Source organism: Bombina bombina, chromosome 2, assembly GCF_027579735.1.
Source record: "Bombina bombina isolate aBomBom1 chromosome 2, aBomBom1.pri, whole genome shotgun sequence".
Classification (NCBI taxonomy): domain Eukaryota; kingdom Metazoa; phylum Chordata; class Amphibia; order Anura; family Bombinatoridae; genus Bombina; species Bombina bombina.
The window spans coordinates 54,330,557-54,346,936 of record NC_069500.1 but is presented as its reverse complement, the minus strand read 5'-3'; the positions used below and the strand labels follow the sequence as shown (position 1 = coordinate 54,346,936).

Below are 16,380 nucleotides of genomic sequence, written 5' to 3'. Positions count from 1 at the left end.
TGCACAAGCTGTTTATAAAAAATTTCAGTGAGAAACCTAAAATTGCGAAAAAAATTAAGTTTTTTTAAAATTTGATCGCATTTGGCGGTGAAATGGTGGCATGAAATATACCAAAATGGGCCTAGATCAATACTTTGGGTTGTCTACTACACTACACTTAAGCTAAAATTAACTCTACAAGCTCCCTACATGCTCCCTAATTAACCCCTTCACTGCTGGGCATAAAACATGTGTGGTGCATAGTGGCATTTAGCAGCCCTCTAATTACCAAAAGCAACGCCAAAGCCATATAAGTCTGCTATTTCTGAACAAAGGGGATCCCAGAGAAGCATTTACAAACATTTATGCCATAATTGCATAAGTTGTTTGTAAATAATTTCTGTGAGAAACCTAAAGTTTGTGAAAAAGTGAACAATTTTATTTTTATTTGATCGCATTTGGCGGTGAAATGGTGACATTAAATATACCAAAATGGGCCTAGATCAATACTTTGGATTGTCTACTACACTACACTTAAGCTAAAATTAACTCTACAAGCTGCCTACATGCTCCCTAAATAACCCCTTCACTGCTGGGCATAAAACACGTGTGGTGCACAGTGGCATTTAGCAGCCTTCTAATTACCAAAAAGCAACGCCAAAGCCATATAAGTCTGCTATAATGGCATGTCCTGGTCTGCAAAGCATGGTCAGGGCAGGTATATCACCTACACTACGCACTGTGAAGTGGGCGTAACCCTTACACTACCTGATCGATACAACATCATACCTGATGTTTTAAAGCACGTTATTCCAAACAATTTAGGAATTTTAGGTGATTTATGCCCTTTATGGATTAAAACCAGACTCTGTATCAACTATGTAATTTTCCATGGGAGTTTTGCCATGGATCCCCCTCCGGTATGCCACAGTCCAGGTGTTAGTCCCTTTGAAACAACTTTTCCATCACTATTGTGGCCAGAAAGAGTCCCTGTGGGTTTTAAAATTCGCCTGCCTATTGAAGTCTATGGCGGTTCGCCCGGTTCGCGAACAGTTGTGGAAGTTCGCATTCGCCGTTTGCGAACCCAAATTTTTATGTTCGCAACATCACTAATGGCTAAGTCAAAAGAATAGTCAAAAAAAAGAGAAGAGATCATCAACCTTTACAAACAAGGAACATGATAGAAAAATATAGCAAAGGCACTGAATGTTCTTAGAGACACCATTGGAAACATAATAGGTTAAAAGAACAGTGGTTACACTATCTGGACAGGGCAGAAAAGGAATCTATCAACAACTGCAACCAGATTTCTGAGAAGACAGGTTGAGAAAAAACCCTTGAGTGACTGCAAAAGACCTGCAGCAAGACTTGATGGCAACAGGCACTGAGGTTTCAGTTTGCACAGTGCATACTAAATGCAGAAGGTTTACATGCCCGAACTCCAAGACGTACACCACTACTGACCCAAAAGCACAAGAAAAGTTGGTTTAAATATGCTCAAAATCATATAAATAAGCCACAGAATTTTTGGGATTCTGTTCTATGGAGCAATGAAACAAAACTGGAAATTTTCAGCCCAATGGATCAGTATGTCTGGAGAAAGAAGAATGAAGCATAGGCTGAAAAGAACACTCTGCCTTCAGTTAAGCATGGTGGTGGCTCTGTGATGCTCTGGGGCTGATTTACATCCTGTGGCACTGGAAATCTTCAGCGTGTGGAAGGCAAGATGGATTAATTGAAGTATTAGGAAATCCTAGGAGAAAACGTCATGCCGTCTGTAAAGAATCTGAAGCTTGGGTGTCATTGGACCTTCTAACAGGACAATGATCCCAAGCATAGCTCAAATTCAACCAGGACTTTGTTGCAGAAGAAGTCATGGAAGATTCTACAGTGGCCATCACAGTTACCTGACTTGAACCCTATAGAAAATCTCGGGTGGGATTTGAAGAAGGTGGTTGCAGCACGCAAACCCAAGAATATTACTGAACTGGGCTAAAATTCCTCAGGAACACTGCCAGAAGCTGGTGTCTGGCTATGCATCTCGTTTGCAGCAGATCATGACACCAAAAGGTTGCTCTACTAAGTACAAGAGATGCTTGCTATTAAGGGGTTGAATAATTTTGAGACTGCAGAATTCTTTAAAAGTTGCATTTTCAGTTGAATTTGGGGAAACCACTTGAAACATTTGCTGCGTTGAGCTATTTCAATTGCTTTTGTTTGATTTTTTCTTTGCAAACAGCTGAAAGTCTGTAAATTTGGACAATAAGCCTGATTTGCAATGGGGGTTGAATAATTTTGATTACAACTGTATATACCTGTATATTTGTTCCTATATATATATATATATAGAGAGAGAGAGAGAGAGAGAGAGAGAGAGAGAGAGAGAGAGAGAGAGAGAGAGCTATGTATTTTACTTGAACATTATCAGATATATATATATATATAAATATATATTTAAGAATAAAAAGTACATTATTTTCTTTGTGAAGAATAGAAATGTAAAATTTGCGTTTTTGCACATTGTGTTTCGCAATTTAGATTTTAACGTGACTGGGTTAGCGCATATGAAAATTTTGTAATCTTGTGGTGCGTTATTGAAAATGTGCGAATATGGTAGATAGATTTTTTTTTCAGCTTTCACATTCCATTGACTTCTATGTGAGAAGTTCATTCGGTTGCAAATTTTTTTTTGCGCGCATCAGGTTTATGCTTTCTTGCAAACTTTTTACTTTTAACTCAAAGGGGTTCATTTATCTTAAATCAAGCGGACATGATTCCCTAAAAATGTTTGCATTTCTGGCGAAATGCTTGTGCACTGCTGCCCCCTGCTCACTGGAGGCCAATCGGCAGCTAGCAGGGGCTGTCAATCATCCCGATCAGATCGGACCGGGATGATTTCAATCCACCCCCTACAAGGTAGCGGACAGGTTAAGGAGCAGCGGTCTTATGACTGCTACTCCTTAACTTCCATTTCAGACGAGCCTGCAACGATGGGCCATGAAGCAGCATTCACTGCTTCATACATTAAGCCCATAATACGAGCGCAACCCGATACTCGCAAAAAGCCTCCATCTAGCAAAGTTAATGCACAAGCAAGAGTGCTAAATAGCGCTGCACTAATAATATGTCCCTTTATGTTTAGTTGGGTTTCAACTGATGTTTTATTGGAAGTGCAGTTATAGGAAATAATGTATGGTATTGTAGATGAAGAAGATTCAAAAGAAGAAGAGTAGAATTATTTGGTTGATATGTCAGTAAAGGTGATTTTTAGAATTATTCTGAAAACAAACAAAAAAAGAACCCCCATAGAAACATGGTTGCCACAGTGAAATTCCACCAATGATGACAGATATTTAACAGAAGTTAAAAGAAACTCACAAGTGAGTAGCACGTCTCCCAGTTACCAGGGATTTTGGAACATCATCCCACATGTAAACTGCAAGTAGGGTATAGAGGACAGCAAAAAATCAGCAACAGTTTTGCTTAGTGTATAGAATCACTTAGGTCTATTAAAAACAGTAAAATAAACAATGTAATCTGAGCACCTCTATATACTATACGAAACTGTTGCTGATTCCATGATGTGATCTATTTCTGATCTATCAGAAAACATCTGGTAAGCCAATAACATGAGAAAAATGTGCTGAACATATGTACATATGCTTTTCAACAAAGGATATCAAAGAACAAAGCACATTTGATAATACAAGTACATTGGAACGTTGTTGAAAATTGCATGCTCTATCAGAATCAATAAAGTTTAATTTTGACTTTACTATCCCTTTAAATATCTGTCATCATTGGTGGAGATACCTTGTTTGTATGTTTTTTTTCTTTCTTTTTAAGATGAATTCACTAGGAGGTTTCTTTACTTTTTTTCCAAGGAGCAGCCAAGGTATATTTTAGACTTAGAAGTATTGCGGACGTTTCGCAGAGTTTTACATCTTTTATTGTTGGATTTTATCATGAATGCATATTACAGGAAGAGATGAAGAGCACCCCTAGTTAGATTACTATAATATCAGTATTATTTGCTGGTTCATTAAGCACATTTGAATATTTTTGTTTGATCTTAATCTTTTATTTGAGCTCATAAGTTACAAGGCTTTCAACATTTCCCAATTTTGTGAGATTGTCATGGGCTAATAGCTCTTCCTGCTACCTCTAATACAGCTTCCTCCATCAGGGCAAGTATCCTGGTTTCCAGCCCATAACGTACTCCACTAAACACTGCCCATAGCACACCCTATCTTACCCATGACCTCCCTGTCCCAAAAAAAGTCTACAGTAAATGTTGGGAGATATGCAGTGATGTCATTGATGAAGTCATATAAAACAGCATAAAAACACAGATGTTACTTACTATGCAATATTTTATATTAAATGTTATGTAAAGGGACACAAAGGTATTGAGAGTTGCAAGAGAATGACTGGATATGGCAGTTAGGGGAGGAGCTATATAACAGCTCTGCTGTGGGTGTCCTCTTGCAACTTCCTGTTGGGAATGAGAATATCCCACAAGTAATGGATGATCCGTGGACTGGATACACCTTACAAGAGAAATAATGTGTCTTTATATTTCTGTGGTGTCTCAATGTTCAACAGTAAAGTAATGGGCAGTTTGCTTATCAGCCATTAAACATGTTAAAAATAAAAAATAATATTGCACAGCTTTATCTTAACCCATGATTTGGTTTTTTTCATTGATGGCAGCATATATAAAATGTCATAAAAAGAAAACTCCAGGAATGGCCCAGCATTCAAACATTCAATTGCCAGATCTTTGTGAAGAGATGCATCAATGGTTTCTTATATTAACAACAGAGATGCAGAACTGGGTCATGCTTCACTCATTTATGCAAATGAAAGATGCCGGTCACAGTGCACTTAACATTCACAACACACATAGCCAAAGAAAACTTCCAATAGGTTCTTTTTTTTCTATTTTTCACTGTAGTTATGTCTTCCAAGCACCATTTATGTTAACGCGTTTCACCACCTCACATAGTAAAACCATCCTGAACCAGACTATTATGTCTCATCATTGTTAAAGAGGAAACATATTATTTTAATAATAGTATTAATAATCATAATAGTCTTTATTTACCATTGTTTAGAAGGAAACACATAATATTATTATAATAATCATCATCATCATGTTTTGTCATTATATTAAATTAATCGTCCTACTTATTTTCTCCATGTTACTACTGTGAATTTTAGAGAAGTACTTGCCCAAAATACCAGAGAATTTTTAGCATTTTTGCCATCACTCCATTAAAACAGAAATAGAGCCTTTTTTTAAATATTATTTACCTGTCAAAATTATATATATTTTTTTAAAGTAAACAAACCAAGGTATTGATCTAAGCCCATTTTGGTATATTTCATGCCACCATTACTTTACAATTGTAGCTACTTCTATCTATCTATCTATCTATTTATCTATCTATCTATCTATCTATCTATCTATCTATCAAACATTGCTATGCATTTTCCATTTCTTCCAAATGTTATGGTAATATTATTTAGTTCTGCCTGCCTATCAAATGTGTTATTGCTATAGAAAATACATCATTTTAGTTTCCGTGGAGCTTAATGATTGAATTGAGTTTTGAAAACCCATTATCTGAGATTTTTGTATCTTTTAATAATGCATGCACTTTTGATTAATGGATTAAAGAAAAAAAAACGACATTGACTTTTGGATATTACATATGCACCACATTTAAACTTAAACTTTCATTCTGTATACTCTAATAATGTTGCAATTTTTGTAAATTGTAAAAAATCTCTTAACATAATGCAACTACAGAAATACAAGAATTAATAAATTTTCCTTTTATAAATGTTTCCTTTGAGACAGTTTTAAAAATACATCTAATCCTGATTTGCATAGATCAGGAAGTAGTTGCAAATATTTGTGCAGGCTGTTCAAATGAATCCTCTTAATTTAGTTTACTCATATTTGGAATTTTAAACCATAAATAAATAAATTGTACAGAGCCCCAGAGGTGTCACACAAGATCTTTTTATAAATCGTGCGCACATTTTGCTAAATTGTGAGCACATTTTGCTAAATCGTGAGCACATTTTGCTAAATTGTGCACATGTTTTGCTAAATTGTGAGAACGTTTTGCAAAATCGTGCTCACGATTTAGTAGAATCATGCTCACGATTTAGCAAATCCAGCTCATGATTTAGCCAAATCGTGCTCACGATTTAGCAAAACGTGCTCACGATTTAGTCAAATCGTGCTCACGATTTAGCCAAATCGTGCTCATGATTTAGCCAAATCGTGCGCACGATTTATAAATAATTATAATCTTGCTATTTCACCTTAAAGGGACATTATACACTAGATTTTTCTTTGCATAATGTTTTGCAGATTAACCATTTATACAGACCACCTGGTAGTTTTTTTGTAACAATGTATAGTTTTGCTTATTTTGTTAATAGTTTTGCTTATTTTGTTAATAACATTGTGCTGGTTTCAGACTCATACTCAAGCCCCAAAGTGTCAGATGTATACGTATGTTTACAGACCACTGCTGGCTCCTGTTTGCCTAATCTGTCTTTTCATATGCAGGGAAGGGGGGGGGGAGTCTCTGCACCCAGCCCCTTTCACTGGGTGTTCCAGCTAATTTCCTCAACAGTGCTAAATTTGGTGCTTTTAATTTTTTAAAAGTTTTATACTTGATTTTTAGATCAGTTTCTGTGCATATTCTTCTTTATAGCAGTGTCTATTACATGCAGTTATATGAAAATTGGTGTATACTGTTCCTTTAAGCATGAATTCTCCCCCTTACAGATCAGCCTGCTCCTCCCCTAGCTAGTCATGTTTTGATGACCTATCTACAGGAGGAGGAGCTCCCGCCCACCAGCTACTAGTTTTTTCAATTCAGTTCAGTGTGTCAGTAGAGATGGGAAGTCTGATTCATCTTGATGAATCAGTTCATTTCGGATGGTTCGTTTAACTGAACCAGTTCATGAACCAAATAATCAGTTCACTTGTTGGGCATGTGATGCATGAGGAAAGAGCAGCAGATTCTACGATTACGGATGTTCCACCAATCCGATTCCTGACTCCTGAGTCACTGTCTGACTCATCCTGACACACAATGTAGTGTTACATATATTTCTTACCCATATCATATGGATAATCAGTCTTTTGTTGTATATGAAAAACCAAGGCAAATACATACAACAAGGTGCATTGAACAGAGTATTAACTTTATAGGTTATTTGTAGAGCGCCAACAGATTTCGCAGCGCTATAAACATAGGCGGAATACAAGGAAACATTTATAGGGATCAGACGGGTAGAGGGCCCTGCCAAGAGTCGCACTCTTGTAGTTAGCTCTGAAGGAGGTGATCTACAAACATCATGGCTCTTAGGCTTACATGCTAAGGGGGTTCAAGGGGATAGCAATGGAGGAGAGGAAATGGTATAAAGAAAGGTTAGTGTAGGTTGTATGCATCCTTGAACAGTAGAGTCTTTTGGGAGCGATTGAAGTTTTCAAAACTAGGGGAGAGTCTTGTGGAGAGAGGCAGAGAGTTCCACAAGATGGGAGCCAGTCTGGAGAAGTCCTGTAAGCGAGAGTGTGAGGGGGTAAGAAGAGAGGAGGAGAGTAGTAAGTCATGAGCACAGCGAAGGGGACGAGAGGGAGAGTATCTGGAGACAAGGTCTGAGATATAGGGGGGTGCAGTGCAGTTGAGGGCTTTGTATGTCAGAGTGATAGATTGAGAAGAGAAGATGACCGAGGAGAGAGCCTTGCGTTACCCCAACAGAAAGTGGTGACGGGGCAGAGGAGGCCCCAGAGAAGGCTACACTAAAGGTATGGTTTAACATGTAGGAAGAAAACCACGAGAGGGCTGTGTCACAAATGCCAAAGGATTGGAGGGTTTGGAGCAAAAGAGAGTGATCAACAGTATCAAAGGCTGTGGACAGATCAAGGGGGATTTGCAGAGAGAAGTGGCCTATTGATTTTGCTGTAAGTAGGTCATTGGTAACCTTAACGATTGCTGTCTCTGTGGAGTGATGGGGGCAAAATCCAGATTGCAGTGGGTCGAGGAGGGAATTTAATGTAAGGCAATTGGATAGGCGTGCATATACTAGCTTTTCAAGAAGCTTTGAGGCAAGAGGGAGTAGGGAAATAGGGCGGTAGTTGGATGGGGAGGTTGGATCAAAAGAAGGCTTTTTGAGGATAGGTGTTACCAGTGCAAAAGAGAGGAAGAGAGAGTGAGCAAATGAGAGGGGGAAAGAGCACAAAAGAGAGGGGGGAGATAGCACAAAAGAGAGGGGGGAGAACACAAAAGAGAGAGGGGGGAGAGAGCACAAAAGAGAGAGGGGGGAGAGAGAGCACAAAAGAGAGAGGGGGAGAGAGCACAAAAGAGAGGGGGAGAGAGCACAAAAGAGAAGTGGGAGAGCACAACAGAGAGGGGGGAGAGAGCACAAAAGAGAGGGGGAGAGAGCACAAAAGAGAGGGGGAGAGAGCACAAAAGAGAGGGTGGAGAGTGTGCAAAAGAGAGGGGGAAGAGAGTGCAAAAGAGAGGGGGAAGGTAGTGCAAAATAGAGGGGGAGAGAGCACAAAAGAGAGGGGGAGAGAGCACAAAAGAGAGGGGGAGAAAGCACAAAAGAGAGCGCAAAAGAGAGAGCAAAAGTGGCGGAGAGAGAGCAAAAGAGAGGGAGAGAGACAGCAAAAGAGAGGAGAGAGAGAGCAAATGAGAGGAGAGAGAGAGCAAACGAGAGGAGAGAGAGAGAGCAAACGAGAGGGGGGAAGAGAGAGACAGCAAAGAGAGAGCAAAAGAGAGGGAGACAGCAAAAGAGGGGGGAGAGCAAAAGAGGGGGGAGAGCAAAAGAGAGGGGGGAGCTAGAGCAAAAGAGAGGGGGAGAGAGAGCAAAAGAGAGGGGAGAGAGTGCAAAAGAGAAGAAGAGAGAGTGAGCAAAAGAGAGGGGGAGGGAGAGAGAGTGCAAATGAGAGGGGGAGAGAGCACAAAATAGAGGGGGGAGATAGCACAAAAGAGAGAGGGGGGAGAGCACAAAAGAGAGGGGGGAGAACACAAAAGAGAGAGGGGGAGAGATCACAAAAGAGAGAGGGGGAGAGAGAGCACAAAAGAGAGAGGGGGAGAGAGCATAAAAGAGAGGGGGGAGAGAGCACAAAAGAGAGGGGGGAGAGAGCACAAAAGAGAAGGGGGGAGAGCACAAAAGAGAGGGGGAGAGAGCACAAAAGAGATGGGAGAGAGCACAAAATAGAGGGGGGAGAGTGCGCAAAAGATAGGGGGAAGAGAGTGCAAAAGAGAGGGGGAAGAGAGTGCAAAAAAGAGAGGGGGAAAGAGCACAAAAGAGAGGGGGAGAGAGCACAAAAGAGCGGGGGAGAAAGCGCAAAAGAGAGGGGGAGAGATAGCAAAAGAGGGGGAGAGAGAGCAAAAGAGAGGGAGAGAGACAGCAAAAGAATGGAGAGAGAGAGCAAATGAGAGGAGAGAGAGAGAGCAAACAAGAGGAGAGAGAGAGAGAGCAAACGAGAGGGGGGGAAGAGAGAGACAACAAAGGAGGGGAGAGAGAGCAAAAGAGAGGGAGACAGCAAAAGAGGGGGGAGAGCAAAAGAGAGGGGGGAGAGAGAGCAAAAGAGAGGGGAGGAGAGAGAGCAAAAGAGAGGGGGGAGAGAGAGAGCAAAAGAGAGGGGGGGGGGAGAGAGTAAAAGAGAGGAAGGAGAGAGAGAAAAAAAGAGGGGGGAGAGAGAGTAAAAGACAGGGGAGAGAGAGAGCAAAAGAGAGGGGAGAAAGAGAGAGCAAAAGAGGGGAGAAAAAAAGTAAAAGAGAGGGGAGAGAGAGAGAGCAAACGAGAGGGGAGAAAGAGAGAGCAAAAGAGAGGGGGGATAGAGAGCAAGGGGTGGGACCGCTGTACTGCAAAAAATGCCCGTGTGAACGGACTTTAGGACTAGGAAGAAATTAACAACATGGCAGAGACTAAAATATGTGCATGCTTTATTACTGATTGTAGTCAAATTTGAAAGCGCTGTAAAGCGTAATAACACACACACTCTCATACAATACACACACCACACACTCATACAACACACACACAAAATCATACAACACACACATTTTCATGTAACACACATACCACACACACTCTCATACAACACACACACTTTCATATAACCCACTCACCCCATACACTCTTACAACACACATATACACACACACTTTCATATAACACACACTCTCTCATACAACACACACACTTTCATATAACACACACACTCATACAACACACATACCAGACACACTCTAATATAACACACACACCACACACACACTCATATAACACACACATACTCTCATACAACACACACCCCACACACTCTCATACACACACGCACAGCACACACACAATCTCAGACAATACACCACACACACTCCTACAACACACACACACACAAGTCGTGACCCAGTACACATGGTGTTCTGACCCAGTAATGGGACCCGACCCGTAGTTTGAAAAACCCTGATCTATATGGTAACTAGCTTTTGTCTTGCTGTGAAAAACGTATAAAATTTTATTAATTTTAGTTCTTATAAATTATATTACTATAACAATATTGGTTGTGCAAAGCTAAGGAATGGGTAGTAAAGGTGCTATCTATCTTTTTATACAGTAAAACATTTGAAGTAGACTGTCCCTTTAACCTTCACATTGTACTCAGACAGATATCTCAATGTAAGCAACACATTTTGCAGCTATACTGTTTTGGAATCAATCCCTATCTTTTGGATAAGCTTTGCAATGTACAGCATTGATTGCACAATAACACAGGCTTCCATGATTCTATTGTGCACTGAGCATTATGAAAATGTGTACAGTTCTCACTGCCATTGTTTTTGTTTAGGTTGTGGAATCAAATTAGATGTTTCCATAGCATTAATAAAAAACTAAATTGCCTGCTTAAAAAAAGACAGAAGAATGTTACAATATTTTATAAAGAAATGACAGAAAAATATGTATTTGAAATTGTACAATACATCATTTTTTATAGGGAGCGCAACTATTTTGTATTGAGAAACCAGTTTTTAACCTGAATAATAATTAACTAATTTCTGTTCAATATATAATTTACAGCTATTTCACCTCCAATAATTTGAATATAATTGCATTGTATTGTGAAAGGATAAATATACTTTGTGAGCATTGCAATACTAAATGTACTGTTTGTCACATAACATAATGCTAACGTTGACTGAAGCTGAGGTCCACACTAACCAGTCTGCTCTGTATCGATCCTATTCCTAACACTGACTGAACTGAAACTGAAAGTAATATTAGCTGGTGCTGTAAGTGGGAGGATTCATGCTTAAGGTGGAATAGCATGATTAAAATTAATTATAACGTGTGTACGATATAGCTTAATCGTGCGTACGATTTAGCAAAATGTGCTCACGATTTATAAAAACAAATCTTGTGTGACACCTATGTTTCTTTCAGAAATAGTAAGGTTCTTATGCCACTTTATAGATCATTAGTTAGGCCTCATCTTGAGTATTGTATGCAATTCTGGAGGCCATATCTTCACAAGGATATTAACAAACTTGAATCTGTGCAAAGCAGGGCTACCAAAATGGTACATGGTCTAAAAAATAAAACTTACCAGGATAGGCTCAATGACCTAAATATGTATAGCTTAGAGGAGAGAAGGGAAAGAGGTGATATGATAGCAACTTTCAAGTACATTAAAGGGTTTAGTAAAACTGAGGCTGTGGGTATGTTACATAAAATGGAAAATTCAAGAACAAGGGGTCATGAGCTCAAGCTAAAGGGTAGTAGATTCAGGAGTAATTTGAGGAAGCTTCTTTACAGAAAGAGTAATTGATTTATGGAATAAACTTCCTCAAAAGGTAGTAGCAACAAACACTGTGGGGGACTTTAAAAATGCATGGGACAAGTATAAGGCTATCCTACAAACTAGATAAGTTTATACTGTTAGGTAAGGTCGGGCAGACTTGCTGGGCCTATGGCTCTTATCTGCCGTCAATATCTATGTTTCTATATTTCTACCTCTGGGGCTCCGTAAAATTGTGTGTAAATTAATATATATATATATATATATATATATATATATATATATATATATATATATATATATATATATATAACTAATGAATATTTCACTTATTCAGCAAAGTCTCTGATTTTTACTCATTTCATTATACCATTTATGTTTTTGTTCTAGATCCATATGTGAAAGTGAATCTTTATCATGCCAAGAAAAGGATCTCCAAAAAGAAAACTCATGTCAAGAAATGCACACCAAATGCTGTGTTCAATGAACTGTTTGTATTCGACATTCCTTGTGAAGGTCTGGATGACATAAGTGTTGAGTTTTTAGTCATGGATTCAGAGAGAGGCTCAAGAAATGAGATTATTGGGCGATTGATTCTTGAAGCTTCAGCTGAGGGAACAGGAGGAGAGCACTGGAAAGAAATCTGTGAACACCCTCGGAGACAAATTGCAAAGTGGCACATGCTGTGTGATGGTTAACAATCTAGGAGTGGGTGGACCTTAAATATTTACACAAGTAATTATTTTCCTTTGCAGTGTAAATTAAAAAAAAAAAAAAGCTTGTAACTACATTTTTTTGGTAATCCCATGACCGATTTAGCAAAAAAAAAATATTGAAAAGGAAAAAAAATCAATGGCAGCTGGTGTCATAAATTAGCGTCACACTTGATTATATGTGAAGTTTACACGTGAGAAAAATGAGATGGAACTGTCTAAATTATCTTAATGAAGTAAATATATATTACATCATTTTCTCAAAATATTGCACAGCATGAACAACAATTTTGTTAATGTTATCAACATTGAAGTTTCTCATGTATCTTTATGCCATAACCTAAACCCAATAATATAAAATTATATATATATATATATATATATAGTTTCTTCTGACAAGCAGGATGCAACACTTAAAGGGACATTAAACCGGCATCTAAAAGAGGGAATTTTAAAAAAGTGTCTTACAGATTTGTTTTGTCTGTCTGTCTGTTTGTTTGTTTGTTTGTTTTTAGCATTGTAGGTTCCATTTCTTAAAAAAATAAATACATTTCATGCTTGTTGTGCATGTCACATTTTGCCATTAGAGATGAGAGGCTGTCCTTGTCACCAGGTAAGCTTCTATCTCATGAACGAACTGTGCAGAAACAGCAACTTCCTGTTTCATAATAGTTTATATTTAAAAGTACTTTTTGTTTTTTGCTAAAAAATATTTTAACATTTTATACATAGATGCTAACCATTTTTTGAGTTTAGTGTCCCTTTGAGAAGCACATTCTCTTTGAAAAACATTTTTGGACTTATCCCGTAGCGTATAAGAATCAAGATACAATTTCAACCACAGCAAATATCACTTTCCCCCAACACTACATGTATGCCCATTTTTTGTTTTTCCCACAACACCTAAATATTTCTGCATTTACCCCTAATTGCAGGAATAAGCTATTGACTGTCTACCAACCATGAATCCAATAAAAACTTAAGACCCTCAAAATCAACATTCTATGCTAGGAAAATGGGACCAATGAGAAAATTCAACAACTTGCTCTACATTTTCACTTCCCATGCATTGTTGTTCTTCTTGTGAATTGTTGTATTAAAAATATACTGTTTGAACTTGGTGTTTCTGTAAGTGAGAATATATGCAAGTGCAATGTAAAACAGAGATGTAATGTAATGACAGAGAGGTAAAATAAAGGGCTTATATGGTTGTATGCGTTATCAAACTAACATTACAATACAAATAAAGGTGTACACCCTTTTCATCAAATAGAATGACACGTGTATGACAAATATTACTAGATGAAACATAAATAGATACAAACATTTTATATGTAGTGAGTATGGAACTTGGAACACATGCAATGTTATGGTTCAAGGAATTGCAGTGATTTTTTTAAATATATTTTTTTTTAATTAGTCTAGATCATATGAATTAATTAGAAAATACTTGCTTTTAGGTCATGCAAAATTTTCCTCAACCAGGACTAGACATGTAGTTAAAACCTACCTATTTAATTTTTTATATATATTTGGGCTCCCTTATTAGCACAAGGAATGAAAAGTCATTTGAAAGAGAAGTAAGTTATATATTTTTATTTGCAACAACTGTAAAATGATATGAAAATATCTGTTACTGATAATACTTATGTGGTTTGTTGCTTAATGAAAGAAATGCTACATTTTAGTTAGAGCTTATTGAAAATGAAGATGTTATTTTTCTTATCTCTAAGTTCATGGTCTCACTAAAATCTATGGATCTGTAGTTTCCAGGTTAATGGGGCATATTTATCAAGATCCATATGAAGCTTGATGCCCCGTGTTTTTCAGAAGTTTTCAAGAAGTTATGAAGTAGCGGTCTAAAGACCGCTACTCCATAACTTGTCCGCCTGCTCTGAGGCGGCGGACAGAAATCAACCCGATCAAATTCGATCGGATTGATTGACACCCCCTGCTAGCGGCCGATTGGCCGCGAATCTGCAGGGGGCGGCATTGCACCAACAGTTCACAAGATGGGCAGCGATGTGCAGCGAACATAATACGCTCTTTGGTATCATGTCCGCTCGCACATTGTTAAATATGCCCCTAAGAATGCATAGCCTTTAGGGACATGTATCCACCTTATTGGACAAGGCCCACATAAGACCAAAATTTATCTCAGTGTTTGCAATGTCTCTTGTTTAGAGTGGGGTATCTGGGTATTTTCAGTCTAGACTGCCCTTTCTAGGTTGGACAAGAATGATATGCTTCAGGAAATTCTTTGTAAAGGGATCATATTGGGGATAAAACTATGCTACTCTTGGGTGGTAACACGCCACAACTATTACGTCATTGTCTGTTGCCAAACTGAGTTCTCCCCTCTGGTGTTTTGTATGTTATATATATCTTATATATGGGATCTAATAATGTAAGCACAGACGACTAACCTCTGTGATGTTTTGCTATTTATTATTCTTGATTGTTAAGTCATAAGAAGCAGTTTATCTCAGATTTCATTTTTATTTTACATCTAACAGTAGCTTACGTTGCTCCAGTTGTTATATGCATTAAAATCGCATTGCTTTATATTAAAATTATGCACACATGATAATAATACATAATGTTTAGAATCTTAGAGAAACATTTACCTGACTTTCATGATGCTTACAGCATTTTAGGGTATTATTAAATGTAACTGCTATACTTGTACATTCTACCAATATTGACATAAGGTGTATCAGTTTTAAATAAAGTGCAGGTAGATGGCCACTGTTTGCAGTTTTAAATTGTGTGGTATTCACTATTTAATTTAAATTATTATTATTTATTTAAGGGGTAGACAAGCCCTTAAGGCCCATTGTTAAGTGTATTTTTTTCTAATTTAATAGTTTATTGCTTTGGTATTGTGTTAGAAATAAAGGGCTCCGTTTATTAAGCAGTGAGAGCAGCCTTGGAGCCCCAGTATTTTAGAGTTGCTCATGGCATGCCTGAAACGCTACTTATCCTTTCCACAATCTAAAGCAGACATCCACAAACTAGGCCCTCCAGAGGTTTTGGAACTATATTTCCCATGATGCTCAGCCAGCATATCACCTGGCTGAGCATCATGGGAAATGTAGTTCCAAAACCTCTGGAGGGTCAAGTTTGAGGATGTCTGATCTAAAGTGTGGCAGATTTCAATCATCCTGATCCAATCCAAACTGGATGATTGACACCACCGCTTGCATGAACAGCAGCTTGTTCAATAGTCAGTGTGGGCAGTGGATACTGCCTGCTCGCCATGAGGCTGGGTGGACAAGGTTCAAGATAGCGAACTTCGCCCACTCGGCACTTAATAAATGGAGCCCATAATTATTGGTGAATAATACACTTTTTGGAGTAACTGATACTTTTATTGAGGTAAACATGTCCTGGAAAATGTTGGAGATATTTCAATTGCAACAATGTATGGAATGGAGTTTATCTTCAATGTATGAGCCACACCACAAATGAGTCACATAAAATAGGAATATTTATAATCTGAGATGTATTTCAGTGTAAAGGACAAATGTCTAAAATATCAGTACTTAAAGTCTGAGATGTGCAATATTAAATTCTCCACTAGGCATTTTAAGGGACAATATGGACAAAAGTAAACTTTTATGATTCAATTGGAGCAGGCAATTTACTTCTATTATCTAATTTGTTTTGTTATCTTGGTATCTTTTGTTGAGTACCTGCCTAGGGAGGCTCAGAGGCATCACTACAGGGGTCTAGCTGCTGATAGGTGGTTACACAAAAATGCCTTTTGTAATTGGTTTGACAGATGTGGTCAGCTAGATTGCCATAGTGCATTGCTGCTCCTTCAAAAAAGGATATCAAGAGAATGAA

General features: G+C 38.1%; 1 protein-coding gene across 1 annotated transcript in view; it reads left to right on the top strand.

Moving 5' to 3' along the window:
• SYT4 (synaptotagmin 4) overlaps positions 1 to 15,279 on the top strand; it is a 30,087-nt gene extending 14,808 nt beyond the window's left edge. Inside the window, exon 4 of the mRNA XM_053700397.1 lies at positions 12,209 to 15,279. Within this exon, the coding sequence (XP_053556372.1) occupies positions 12,209 to 12,516 (308 nt within the window). The 3' untranslated portion in view covers positions 12,517 to 15,279. The remainder of the gene's footprint in view (positions 1 to 12,208) is intronic.
• Positions 15,280 to 16,380: the final 1,101 nt, after the last annotated feature.